At 44.6% G+C, this 12,880-nt stretch overlaps 3 protein-coding genes across 20 annotated transcripts in view; 2 read left to right on the forward strand and 1 right to left on the reverse strand.

Moving 5' to 3' along the window:
* Positions 1-418: 418 nt before the first annotated feature.
* Positions 419-6,215, forward strand: arsj (arylsulfatase family, member J). Its single transcript, XM_086105194.1, has 3 exons — positions 419-1,266; positions 2,995-4,021; positions 4,850-6,215. The coding sequence occupies exons 1-3, from the start codon at positions 1,010-1,012 to the stop codon at positions 5,177-5,179; spliced, it is 1,614 nt and encodes a 537-aa protein (XP_085961320.1). The 5' UTR covers positions 419-1,009; the 3' UTR covers positions 5,180-6,215.
* A 701-nt stretch (positions 6,216-6,916) lies between these two features.
* Positions 6,917-8,120, forward strand: LOC147209363 (calcium/calmodulin-dependent protein kinase type II delta chain-like). Its single transcript, XM_086105195.1, has 4 exons — positions 6,917-7,142; positions 7,336-7,408; positions 7,483-7,577; positions 7,800-8,120. The coding sequence occupies exons 1-4, from the start codon at positions 7,037-7,039 to the stop codon at positions 8,024-8,026; spliced, it is 501 nt and encodes a 166-aa protein (XP_085961321.1). The 5' UTR covers positions 6,917-7,036; the 3' UTR covers positions 8,027-8,120.
* A 1,657-nt stretch (positions 8,121-9,777) lies between these two features.
* LOC147209364 (ankyrin-2-like) overlaps positions 9,778-12,880 on the reverse strand; it is a 36,146-nt gene continuing 33,043 nt past the window's right edge. For 17 of the 18 annotated variants that reach the window (XM_086105206.1, XM_086105205.1, XM_086105209.1 and 14 more), the window contains 4 exons: positions 12,117-12,264; positions 11,908-11,959; positions 11,596-11,748; positions 9,778-10,499 (listed from right to left, as the gene is read on the reverse strand). In XM_086105206.1, coding sequence (XP_085961332.1) covers positions 10,485-10,499; positions 11,596-11,748; positions 11,908-11,959; positions 12,117-12,264 — 368 coding nt within the window. In that variant the 3' untranslated portion in view covers positions 9,778-10,484. The remainder of the gene's footprint in view (positions 10,500-11,595; positions 11,749-11,907; positions 11,960-12,116; positions 12,265-12,880) is intronic. The other variant, XM_086105214.1, reaches the window with a different exon arrangement.

Genomic DNA, 12,880 nt, shown 5'->3' on the forward strand with positions numbered 1-12,880 from the left:
GTGTGTGTGTTTCCCTTGTGTGGCAGCAATACGCTTCCGTAATTAGGAACCCTCCAAAAAAATTGCAAAAGTTGCGGTGGTTCAAATTATATTTCTGCAAAGTCCACCCAAGTTGCGCTTGTTATGATAAGATGACAGTACATCTTATATCAGTATACCCCTAAATAAGGCAAAGAAAAGTACAGCAGTAGTTGTATTGATGGTGTCATGCTGCGGGTGTTGTTTGGGGCCAACACAAGACGGTCTTTGTTGAATTGGGACCCATGCGGTGGGGGGGGGGGGGGGCAAACAGCTGGCGTGCTTCTCTTCATGATAAAGCGGGACGTTTGTGAAATGAGCACTTACAGCGCGCGGCATTCTGGGATCACAAGCAGGGGGGGGGGGGTGGAATTGCAAGGTGCTGCTACATGTGGAATGTGTTTGGGTTCATGAAAGCGACAGGACAGGGCTTGTTCATGATGTAAGGAAAAGGCTATGCTCCAGGTACTTTCACATGACAGCGGGATACGACCGATGACAGTATGGAAAGTACCTACAGAGGAAAACGATTTTTGAACAGCTGTCAGCTGCAGTGATACCGAAGAACAACTTGGACGCTCTTTGTGCTGTCCAGTCCACTGTAGTGACGGATGCGTAACTTTTTGTTCCGTGTCTTTCGGAGCGGCTGGCGAGCGCGTCTGATATGCTGTCACTTTTACCATCAAGCTGCGTGGCTCTCTCGCTCGCTCTCTCTTTTCTTTTCGCCGAAGGACCCGCCCACGTACCCGGGGGGCGCCTCGTAGTGGTTTGCTCGGCGAGCGTGAACATGGACAGTTTTTTTCCCCCTCCCACGGTGGAAGTCATCTGGCGTGGACCTGCTACAGAATTATGCGCGTGCAAATCATTTGTCGTTGGCCGTAGGACGCGTTCACGCCGACGCGTGCAATGAGGCGGCGAACGGAAGAGCGGATGAGTGAACACGATGGCGAGGCGTCGTTAGAGGACTGATTGCAAGCGGGGCGGCAGCAAAATGTTGATGTGGTGGCTTCCGCTCGGTTTGCTCTTCGGCTTCATCGTGTCGCACACTTGGAGCTCCAACTTTGGCAAATCGCCGCCGCACATCGTCTTCATCCTGGTGGACGATCAGGGCTTCCGGGACGTGGGCTACCACGGCTCCGAGATTAAGACGCCCACCTTGGACCGGCTGGCGGCGCAGGGCGTGAAGCTAGAGAACTACTACGTGCAGCCGCTCTGCAGCCCGTCCAGGAGCCAGCTCATGACCGGCAGGTACGCCGCGAACACGTGGACTCGTCCGCATTTAAAAACTGCAGGAGCCTTCTGTCAACGAGACCAGATAATCGCATTTTTCCGTGTCACTATACTGATATCTTGGAAGAAAACAGTTTTACAGCACTGCACAGTTGCAACATTAATGTTTGGTTAATTCATTTGACTCATATCTCATATTTGGGAAGAAAACGATGTACGACACCCCATAACAGTTACAGAATTTAATTTAATTTATAGTTGAGCCAGTTTCAGCAATGCAAAAGACAAGGTTTTATTAATGAAAAAAAATACGATCAAAAAATCTCACTAAAAACACTTGTCATGACTAAGATACGATCAGATAAGATAAGATAACCTTTATTTGTTCCACATTGGGGACATTTGCAGTCTACAGCAGCAACATTGGGGGTGGGGGGTACAGAAGAAAAAAATGAAATGAAAAGAAAAAATAGTTTTCGTTGTTGTAAATGCAATTGAAACTACAACTTACGTAACTAATAACTATACTAATTCCAGCAAAAAATGATCGTCGTTTTCGTTTGTCAATATGTAACAGGTTTCAGGTTTTCCTTTTAAATATATTGCATTTACTGTATTTCACTATTGTTGTACATCCGTACAGAAGATGGAAGGTTGAATAATTTTTTTGAGAGTCTTGGTTTCCTTTGATACACGATATTTACAATACTTTTTAAAAATATATATCTTGCACTCAGAGCACATACTCAATTAATTAAAGGTACAGTGTGTATGATTTAGTGTCATCTTGTGGTGAACTAATGGAATGCAACGACCTAATTTCAAAGCGCGTGTTTTTGAAGCACGCGCACTACGGTGCCTCAGAGAAACCATACTTTGCAAGCCTACCAAGCCGAGGTTTGTACATTATGTAGCCCCCAAACACCCTCTACTTTCCCCTTAAATGACAAAAACCTTGCAAAGCTATATGTTTTACAAATTCTCTAAAAATCTTCTTTATTGAACGAGGGTCGCTAAATTTGTCTCAAGTAGGTATCCGTAGCAGGAAGATGCTGGAGCAACATAGCAAGCTCTGTAGAGGGCGCCCTATTGAATATAATTAGCGATTACTTCACATACAATTTACATTTTTTTAAATTCCGTTGATGTGATTGAACATGTTTTTTGCATATTATTGAAATTGATAGTGGGTTTTTGAAGTAATGAACAACAAATTATTACATGCTGTCCCTTCAAGAAAATGACAACTAATGCTAAAACAAACTAAAACTAAAACGACGTTTTCGAAAGCGCAAGACGCAATACCTGCTTTATAGATTAATTAAAACTAACTGAATTTAAAAAGTCAAAACAAAATCTGAAGTAACTACAATGAAAAATCACAAACTATTATAAGTGTGGTAAGAGATTAAAATATGACATGGGTACAACACCAATATTTATTGCTGCCGCATCACCGCTACGAAGGTTATGTTAACCTGCTTCTTCTCTGTATCCACAGTTTTGAGACCTATAGTTATATAAAAATAAAATCAAATAAAATACCTGCACAAAAAAAGCTGAAAATGCAGGCACAAAAACAACAAAGGCTGTATGTGTACTTCCTCCGCGAGGGAACCACGTGAACTGATGGAGGTTGGATGTTGTGAAGTTGTCTTAAGTCAATGTAAATGTTTTTTGCTCGCAACAGAGCGCAAACCTGCACCAAATTTGTTTTGACTAGCTTGCGCTGGTTTTGTTTTGAAGGTACCAGATCCACACGGGCCTCCAGCACTCCATCATCCGAGCCACCCAGCCCAGCTGCCTCCCCCTGGACAACGTCACTCTGCCGCAGAAGTTGAAGCAGGCCGGCTACTCCACGCACATGGTGGGCAAGTGGCACCTGGGTTTCTACAAACGTGGCTGCCTGCCCACCCGGCGCGGCTTCGACAGCTTCTTCGGCTCGCTTCTGGGAAGCGGCGACTACTACAGTCACTACAAGTGCGAGGGGCCCGGCATGTGCGGCTACGACTTGCACGAGGGCGAAGAAGCCGCGTGGGAGCAGGACCGCGGCTTGTACTCCACGCTGATGTACACGCAAAAGGCCGTCGGGATCTTAGCCAATCACAACCCCAGCAAGCCCTTATTCCTCTACTTAGCCTATCAGGCGGTGCATTCCCCGCTTCAGGTTCCGTCTCGCTACCTGGAGCGCTACAAGGGGATAGTGAACCCTCACCGTCGCAAATACGCAGCCATGGTCTCCTGCCTGGACGAAGCTGTACGCAACCTGACCCTGGCCTTGAAACGCTACCATTACTACGACAACACGGTCATCGTGTACTCCTCAGACAACGGGGGGCAACCGCTGGTCGGCGGGAGCAACTGGCCCCTCCGGGGGAGCAAGGCCACGCTGTGGGAGGGGGGCATCCGGGCGGTGGGTTTCGTCCACAGCCCCCTGTTGGCCAAGAAAGGCACCGAGTGTCGCTCGCTGGTGCACATCAGCGACTGGTTCCCCACGCTGGTCACGCTGGGCGAAGGGACTCTGGACGAGGACCTCAACCTGGACGGCTACGACGTCTGGGAAGCCATCAGCGAAGGGCTCCCCTCGCCCCGCCAGGACATCCTCCACAACATCGACCCCATTTATGTGAAGGCCAAAAACGGTTCGTGGAAAGCCGGCTACGGCTTGTGGAACACGGCCGTGCAGGCGGCCCTGCGCGTGGGCCACTGGAAGCTGCTGACGGGGGTGCCCGGTTACAGCGACTGGGTGCCCCCTCAGACCTTCAACACGCAGGTGGGGTGACTTTCGTCGCATGAATTGACTCGAGTTGGACCAGGGGGATCATAGTGGAGCAGTTATTTTTCATGATAGTTGGCTTTTGACATTTGTTTTGAAATTCATTTTGTGTTCATTGGTTTTATTTGACTTTTTTATGAGTTTGTCTTTTTTCAACAGTGCTTTGTTGTGGTTTAGTTTTTATCGTTTTATTATTATTATTATTACTATTTTAACTCATTCAGTACCAGCCAATTCAGGACCAAGTCTGAAAAGACGTTTAAAAACGTCTTTGGGAGTGAATGAGTTAATTGTGTGAAGCAGAGTAATTTACAATTCTCAAACAACTGTTGGACCGTCCTTCTTCTGTATGGCTGAAGATCCGTTTAAAATGAACCCCGAATGCTCATGAATGATATTCATTGACAAAGACAAAAACAAAGGACATCTCTGCAATGTTTCGAGTTAGTTTTCGTTAGCTTCATAAACATAAGACTTTTAAAATAATTTTTAAAGCCATTTTAATTTTATTTCATGAATAAAACTGTTTTATATACAGTATATATATATATATATATGCATATGTAGGAATCATGTATAATTTTTATTTTTTCCACTTCATGTCGCCACCCTCACATTCAAAACTGTCATATAAGTGACATCGCTTCAAAGGGCGGCGTCTAGTCTGGTGAGTGACTTGGGTGCCAGCAAATGAGAGTAGTGTTGGCTGGCATTTAACTGGGAGAGACATGACTCGATTTTTTTGGGGGGGGGGGCACAGTAACATGCAACTTGCTTGAAAGATTACACCCCGCGACTTACTCCCACCTCTGTTTCTCCACCCAGCGTCTGACTCTGCGCTGGCACAGCGAACGCGTCCGCTGGGACCGCGGCAAGTCCCTGTGGCTATTCAATATTACCTCGGACCCTTACGAGCGGGTGGATTTGTCGCAGCGCTACCCACATGTGGTCAAGAAGATGCTCATGCGGCTCGTGCAGTACAACAAGACGGCGGTGCGAGTGCACTACCCGGCCAAAGACCTGCGCTCCAACCCGCAGTACAACGATGGCGTGTGGGGGCCCTGGTACAAGGACGAGATCGGGGACAGATACGACCACCTGTTGACCAACCATTTGAGTAGCAGAGGGGGCTGGAACAGAAAAATTCAAAAGTAGCAGGCCGGGCGTCTTCGTGGAAGACGGAATGTTTCTCAGGGATCACTCGGGACTTCCCGTTGCGGAATTTCAACCACGAGTGGAGAACATGAGAAACTCGTGGGCCCCGTCAGACCAGTTCACCTTAGAATGCACCAAGAATAATGTTGTGAGATTAAGAATAATGGTTTCATGTTACGATGACAAAAAAAAAGAGGAAAAAAAAAAGTAATGGCATGAGGTTGAAGTCAGAATATTGCAAAGAGACCAAGTCGGAATATACTGTGAAAAAGTCACTTTTCTCAAAAAAAGTTACTTACGAAATAAGTCCTAATGTTGCATGAGTAAAGTCGTAAATTCACAAGCAAAAAAAAAAAAATGGCTTCATGCCAGAAGGATCAAGACAGAATATATTGACAAAAAACACGTCATGTTATAATGTATCAAGAAAGTCCGATAATGTCAGAGTACGCCATCAAAAAAGTTACAGAAATAGGGTCGGAATATTACCAAAAAAAAAAAAAATGGCTTGACAATCCAAGAAAAAAGGGCAGAGTCAGAATATTCCCCGACCCCCTCCCCCCCAAAAAAAACACACCTCGCGTTCCAAAAATCATATTAGCTACTATTTGGGGAAAAAGTAACGAGTTTGCAAGAATAAAGCTGTGTTATACGTCAAGTTGTGAGAAAAAAGACTACGTTATATTACAAAAAAAACTGGTAAAATCAGAATACTATGAAAGATGACAGGAATGTCTTGAAATCATCCCCCCCCAAAAAAAGGAAAAAGTTTGTTACGAAGATAGCATAGTCATATGAAAAACATAATAATGTTACATAAATACTTTTGTAAAACTGTGACGCTTACATGGGAGTAAAAATACTCCTGTCATATCCAAACACATCCATCACCTTGTAGGCTTTCAAATGCAATAGTTTTAGTTTTAGGTTGTTTTTTTTTCAAATTTTTATTACTATGTTTGTACTTGCCGACTGGTCTCGGGATGCTTTGAATGCAAAACAGCCAACAAAATAAACTCAGTTGTCCGGTTCTGAACTCCTGCATTCCTCGCGCTATTGGTCCAGCTGCGAATGCTTCTCATTCCGCCTTCCTTTCCCGTTGATTTCCTTTTTCTCAGACCATCTGGAAGTTGACAGGTGGGGCACGTTGAAATGCGGCCAGCTGGCGCACTCTTGCCGGCTGGCTGTGTTTTGCTTTTCGATGCAAAGAGGAAAAAGGAGATGGATGGGAAAGCGAGCTTCTTCTTCTTCTTCTTCTTTTTGTCCTTCTCAGTGGACGCAACATCTGAGAGCGCTCGGCTTACAGCGTGTGGAATCCGGCCCGGCCCTCCAATATCCTGCCTGACCTCTGCACTCACATTGTGAAGCATTGTTGCCGTAACTCACTATCGACTTGGAATACTACTGAGAAAAAAAAGCCTGAATGATAAGGCAAAATAACTGTATGGAAATATTACAAAATAAAAGGTTTTAATGCTACATTATAAAAGTCATAATATTGCGGAAAATTTTGGTACGTCATGCAAAAGTTTTGAGAATAAAGTCAGAGTACTGTACTCGGAGGAAAGTTGCAGTAGTATCATAAAAACAAAAGACAGTTGTTTTTTGTTGTTGTTGGGGGGAATGGGGGGTATTTATTCGACATAATCTCCGGGGATCCGGACTATGAACGAGAATAAAGTAAACATTTACACTTTTATGTATTTACAAATGAAAGTCCATGAGGACTCCAAAAGGGCACTTCAAAACCAACAGACTTCTATCTCTGCAAGCATCCAAGCAAAGACAACAGGGCCTTTGGGTTTCCAGACGGCAAATTGCTCTTGAAATTGTGAGGCAACGTTTGATCGAGGGAGAATGCTTCTCCATCTTTTTGTGCTTTTGCTCTCCCTGGAGGGAATTCTGAGCACCGAAGTGTCTGTTCAGTGGGCCCAGAACAGCAGCGAACCCGATGCCGTCCGAGGTAAATCGTTGACTCGCAGGATTAGCAGCAGCACTGTTATCCATAAAATGCTTTCCAAATGTTGCAAATTTAAAACACACAATATTACGCGGAACAAATGCTAAAACGAGGCGTCAGTATTCTCTGGTTTGTCACTCGACCTTTCACTGTTTCGATGATGCATGTGACGTAACATTCCAAATGGGTCTGATAGCTCGCCAGCAGATCATTGAAGTCACTAAAAAGCTGCTGACGGCCATCACCACGGCAGACTACGACTCTTACAAGTCAGTTCAATTCAGTCACTCGACTCGCTCCGATTCATCGGCTCGTTCATGGTCTGTCTGGCATTCTGTCGCAGGGAAATGAGCGATCCGGGTCTCACGAGCTTCGAGCCCGAAAGCCCGGGCGTCCTGGTGCGCAGCATGGAATTCCATCGCTTCATAATGGAGAATGGTAACCGACTGTATTTTTATGGCAATACACAAGTGCTATGTTTGGAAACGTGGATTAAAAAAAAAAAAAAAGTAATCGTAGGACAATAAAGTCAGAATACTGCAATAAAAACTTGGAGTGTTAAAAGAAAAAAAAATTAAAAATGGAAAAAAAGCAACCGAACAAGAAAAAAGTTGCAATACTGAAATATAAATCTGTAACACTACGCTTTTGGCTTTTCAGCACCAGCCCTCGGTTTTCATCACACGATCATGATCGACCCTTACGTGCACATGATGGGCGATGACGCGGCCTGCATCGCGTACGTGCGCCTCACCCAGGCCCTCGGGAGCGACCTGGCTGTTATCCACACCAAGATGGAGGAGACTCGCATCTGGCATCGGCGCAACGGCACCTGGCGCCACATTCACTTCCATAGAAGCAGACCCATCACATTGCACTCAAAGTAACACCCACAACAAGCAAAGGTGACTTCTTACCAAAGTCACCAAATTGTTGTACGGTTGAAAATTGCAAATAAAATGTAGAATCCAAGAAAATGAATTCCTTTTTTAAATGTATTATTCTTTCATATCTTACTTTTATTTTTCATTTCCAGTGTTAGGAAACGTATTCTGAGATGTCACTTCCTGTAAATCTCTTCCGGTTTGATCGCGAAAGCGGTGTAGACATGTCTCGTGCTCAGAGTACGATCCGCCGCCGTTTACCATGAAGCATCGGTGAAGCGATGCCATAAGTTCACTGATATCATACTCGAGATGTTATAAAATCATAGACCGCAGAGTTTGATAAAATGTAGTTTATTGTGGCATTGGCGTGTTCTTACAACTGTCGACTGTCGTTGTATGGAACGACCAAATGACGCCCTCTGCTGGCTAAGTGCAGCCATGACCTTGAATGATAAAATGACGATTGTCAAAATTGTTTTTGTTTGGACTTCATTCTCATTAGATTGCAACGTTTCTCTCTCAACTTTTGTCATGATTCGGTTTGGGACCAGCAGGTGGCACTGTAGGGCTCTCCCTGCAGCTGCACACCTGTTGGTCATTATGTAATTAGTGCTTCAAAAGGACTCCCAGCCCGAACACTCAGTGTCGGGTCATTGTTTGCTCTTGGCTACTGTCATGTTTGTTTGCTGCAATCAGGTTTGTTTCAGTCATGTTTTGGTTGCTGTTATGTTTTATCTTCAGTCATGATTTTTGTTTGGTACTTTGGACTTTGTTGGTTTTGGATTTAGTTTTCTCTATGTTTAATACAATTCGTCAAGTACACCCTGCTCCTCCCTCCTGCCTGCTTTTTGGGGTCCACCACCACCTTGCATCGTGACAACTTTATGACCATTTTCATGAATTACGTTTTTAAAAAGGAAGGGGGAACCATTTTTTGCTTGTGAAAATTCATTTGGGTTTTTTTTCATCACAGCGCTGTGAAAAGACATGCTACTAGTTTAGTTGTAAATAATTAATTTGCATCTTTTCTGGATTGAGAAAAATTACTACAGTTTTGATAACGATTTTTTAGTCTCAAATGTAATTTTTAGTACAGCCGAACCTCGTTTCAATGTACCCCGTTTACAACGTGCTCACCGGATTACGTTCACATTTCAAAGTCACGATTTCACATTTCCAATTGTCGATTTCACTTCCAACGAACAACGTAAAACTTGATTATCACAAGTGGATTCTTTTCACACAATATGCTGAAAAGGCTTTCGTGACAATGAACCGTGGGAAGCTAACTGCCGTCGTAACCTCGCTTATAAACAAAATGTACAGCGCAGAATTGCCGACCATTCCTTAGCAACGTTCCCGATCGATGCTGCAGTTGTTCCTTTCATGTCTTATAAAATAATTTTTTCTTCAGACTGTATAGGCGTATTTGTAATTGACATGTTTATAATAACTGTGTTACATGTTCATGTTTTTATATCTCTAAATGTTCATACTGTATTATTTGTCGTAGTTGGCAGCCATTTTATTGGAAATGTTACAACGAACTGCCGTTAAAACGTACAGATTCGTTATATCCCTCGAATTACGTTGTCACGAGGTTCGACTTATTCTGTGGGCCGCTTAAAAATGGATGGCAGGCCAAAGATGGCCCCCGCGCTATAATTTGGAGACCATCCGACCTAACATTTGCTTATTTATGTATTTTTTGCGAAATAACATCTTGACCCATGACAAAATGATGACGCTGCTGAGGAGCGGCCTACAATTTTGTAGGGCGTTTATTCACGAACACGGGTGTGAACAATCGTGCACTTTGACAGCTCGTCACCAATCCGACCCTTCTTCTTTCCTCCCACGGCGTTTTTAGGAGCTGCGACGTTACACTGGACTCCAGGCGCATCAAAACAAAAACACTCGGCAAACTGCGCCGCGCGCACTCTCAAATCACTGCCATGTTCACTCAACTCTCACACAGACACACACTCACACGCACACACTCAACTTGCACTCGCTCTCAAACACGTTGACTCAACACAGACTTTCTCGCTTCACACATGTCCACTCTCTCCGTCACACGCATTGCGCACCGAGTCGCTGCGACTACACCAGACAAAGTTGCTGTAAATCAATGACGGCGCGTGAAGAGGTTGGCTCGTTGATCATCCTCCCGGTTGTACAGTCGACCTTGGGACAATAGGGATGCAGTCTTTGGCCACTAAAGGAGCAAATGATAAATACCCCACACCCCTCAAACACACACACACACACACACACACACACACACACACACACCAAAAAGCAAGAATATTCCACAAACTGTGTGAACAAAGAATCCATCAATCAGCACGAAGATGGAAGATGAAGGTTCCGCAGCTGCGCAGTCCCATCACGTTTCTCGTCCCCTACGCTCATGCTTGCGGGGCTGTGGATGCAGCTGCTGCTCATCCGTTGGACTTTATGTGTCTGGCTTCTGGGGGGGTGCATTGAACACACACACACACACACACAAACCACCATGGAAAAATAGCATGTCATTCGGAAGGCAACAAACACTGCAACTGCTGCTTTGTACTGACAGCTGACTTAAATCATGTGATGGGAAAAAAATGTGAGGATTTACTGTACATCATCCATCCATCCATTTTCTGATCTGTTTATCCTCACAAGGGTAGTGGGGGTGGGGGGTGCTGGAGTCTATCCCAGCTGTTTTCGGGCAGTAGGCGGGGGACGCCCTGAACCGGTTGCCAGCCAATCGCAGGGCACACAGAGACGAACAACCATCCGCGCTCACACTCACACCTCGGGACAATTTAGAGTGTTCAATCAGCCTGCCACGCATGTTTTTGGAATTTGGGAGGAAACCGGAGTACCCGGAGAAAACCCACGCAGACACGGGGAGAACATGCAAACTCCACACAGGGAGGCTGGAGCAGGAATCGAACCCGGTACCTCTGCACTATGAGGTTGACGTGCTAACCACTCGCCCACTGGGCTGTACTGTACATCACATATCACAAAAACAAACCAAGAGCAGAACATGTAATGATCCAAAAATAAAGATTTAATGATGGAGAAAAAAATGGAATGTTTTGGGGAAAAAAAAGTCATTCGGTTTTGAGAAGAAAGTTGGAATATTTGCAGAATAAATCCTGAATATCACAACAAAAAGATGCACTGTTACGGTTGTATTTTTACGAGAATAAAGTCGAAATTGTAAATTAAAAATGGTGCAATGCCGTGAGAATCATGTTGGAAAATTAGAGGAAAAAAGTTGTTACGTTGCGAGACGAAAGTCAGAATTTGACAAAAGGATGCATTGGATTGATGCAAGTAAAATTGTCATTTACAAAAAGAAAAGAGAATAAAGTCACAATACCTGGAAAAAAAACATGGAATGTTTCACCAACCATAAAAAAGACGCATTGTTGGAGGAACGAAGTTGTCATGTTGCAGACGTTTAAACGTTACGAGCGTAGGTCGAAAAGTTGGAACGTTCCGACAACAAAGTTGGAGCGACGTATTGTGACAAGAAGTGCGGGACTGAAGATTTATGATTTTTCTCAAACCTTCTCCGAGCGTTCCCTGCTTGCGTCGTGTGACCTCTGTCTCGTCGTGACCATCGTCTTGACAACCTTACTGACTTTCCGATCCTTGGCGGGTTCCACTTCGAACCGCGGCGACGACGACGATGACGCGACGGCGGCGCCCGGGCTCTGCTGCTTCGAAACGGAAACAGCGGAATCGTCTCAACGGCGCAAGACAAAATAGTCTAGCTTAGTCCAAACATTTGGACTTGTTTATGTTGAGATGTTCTTCCTCAAGAACACCCAAAAATCTGTTTACTGTTAATTGCTCTTGCTCAAGGTGTGAGGACTTGCCTGTTTAAGACTTCCTGCGTGCTCCGAGTCTGCAGACGCGCTTTGCCCACTGCTGCATCATGGCGGCAAACGGCGAGAAAAGGTTTAGCATAAAACATATACTGTAGGCCTAACTGAAAACTCTTCTTTGACAACGTCACGAATGCCAATCAGAGATTCGACGGCAAGGACTTTGGTTCAAATGCGATGAAAAATGGCCAACGACTCACCACGTTGTGTCCACGTCACTCTGCCGTCTCGGTTTCATCGCGGCGCCGTCCGAGGATGCCTCCCGTGTCGATGGCGTCGCTTCGGTTTCGATCAGGTGAACGATGTCCGTGCGTCTGATTTCGCTCAGTCCCTTGATGAGTCTCGTTTCTGCGTCGCAGGAAAACATTCCATTGGAGCATTCAGCGAATCGGTGACGTCTGCATTTGGAGGATGGCGCTACTGAGCACTACGCAGGCTCAGGAATGGTCTTCTTTATGGATACTAATTTCTACAATATTTTAGCAATAATAATAATATTCAATAAGTACCAGTTATGTGACCAAAACAATTTCGTTATAGACAATTATGCATCATACAAATGCTTTACCAAAGCCAACTTCAATGGTCTAACTTCTTTTAACGCCACTGAAAGAATTGTATCATGCTAAAAAATACTTAACATTCTTGACCTGGATAACAAGCAGATCTTTGTGGATGCCTGTCTCATTTACAAAGTTTTAAATGCGCTTGCACCCCCACCCTTGGATAAATTCATTCAGAGGAGAAACAGTGAAAGACTGAGAACTCGGGCCTTGACGAGAGGTGATTGCAATATAACAAGATGTAGAACAAAATTCCATCAAATGGTCACCTGCGTAAGAGGAATGCAATCCTGGAATAAGTTGCCAATACACATAAGAGACTGTGATAACTTTCCACTTTTCCCCCAAAAAACAAACAAACCGTTAAACATTGGCTAAAAATACATCGGACATGTACCCAC

The sequence above is a fragment of the Hippocampus guttulatus genome, chromosome 2 (assembly GCF_054856545.1).
Source record: "Hippocampus guttulatus isolate MCC_2025c chromosome 2, RoL_Hgut_1.0, whole genome shotgun sequence".
Taxonomy (NCBI): domain Eukaryota; kingdom Metazoa; phylum Chordata; class Actinopteri; order Syngnathiformes; family Syngnathidae; genus Hippocampus; species Hippocampus guttulatus.

Bases quoted from the DNA above. Each gene is read 5' to 3' on its own strand.
- arsj (XM_086105194.1), top strand. From the start codon at position 1,010: ATGTTGATGTGGTGGCTTCCGCTCGGTTTGCTCTTCGGCTTCATCGTG. The intron at 1,267-2,994 runs GTACGCCGCGAA...TTTGTTTTGAAG, and splicing joins AGCCAGCTCATGACCGGCAG to GTACCAGATCCACACGGGCC. The intron at 4,022-4,849 runs GTGGGGTGACTT...TTCTCCACCCAG, and splicing joins CTCAGACCTTCAACACGCAG to CGTCTGACTCTGCGCTGGCA.
- LOC147209363 (XM_086105195.1), top strand. From the start codon at position 7,037: ATGCTTCTCCATCTTTTTGTGCTTTTGCTCTCCCTGGAGGGAATTCTG. The intron at 7,143-7,335 runs GTAAATCGTTGA...TGGGTCTGATAG, and splicing joins CGAACCCGATGCCGTCCGAG to CTCGCCAGCAGATCATTGAA. The intron at 7,578-7,799 runs GTAACCGACTGT...TTGGCTTTTCAG, and splicing joins TCGCTTCATAATGGAGAATG to CACCAGCCCTCGGTTTTCAT.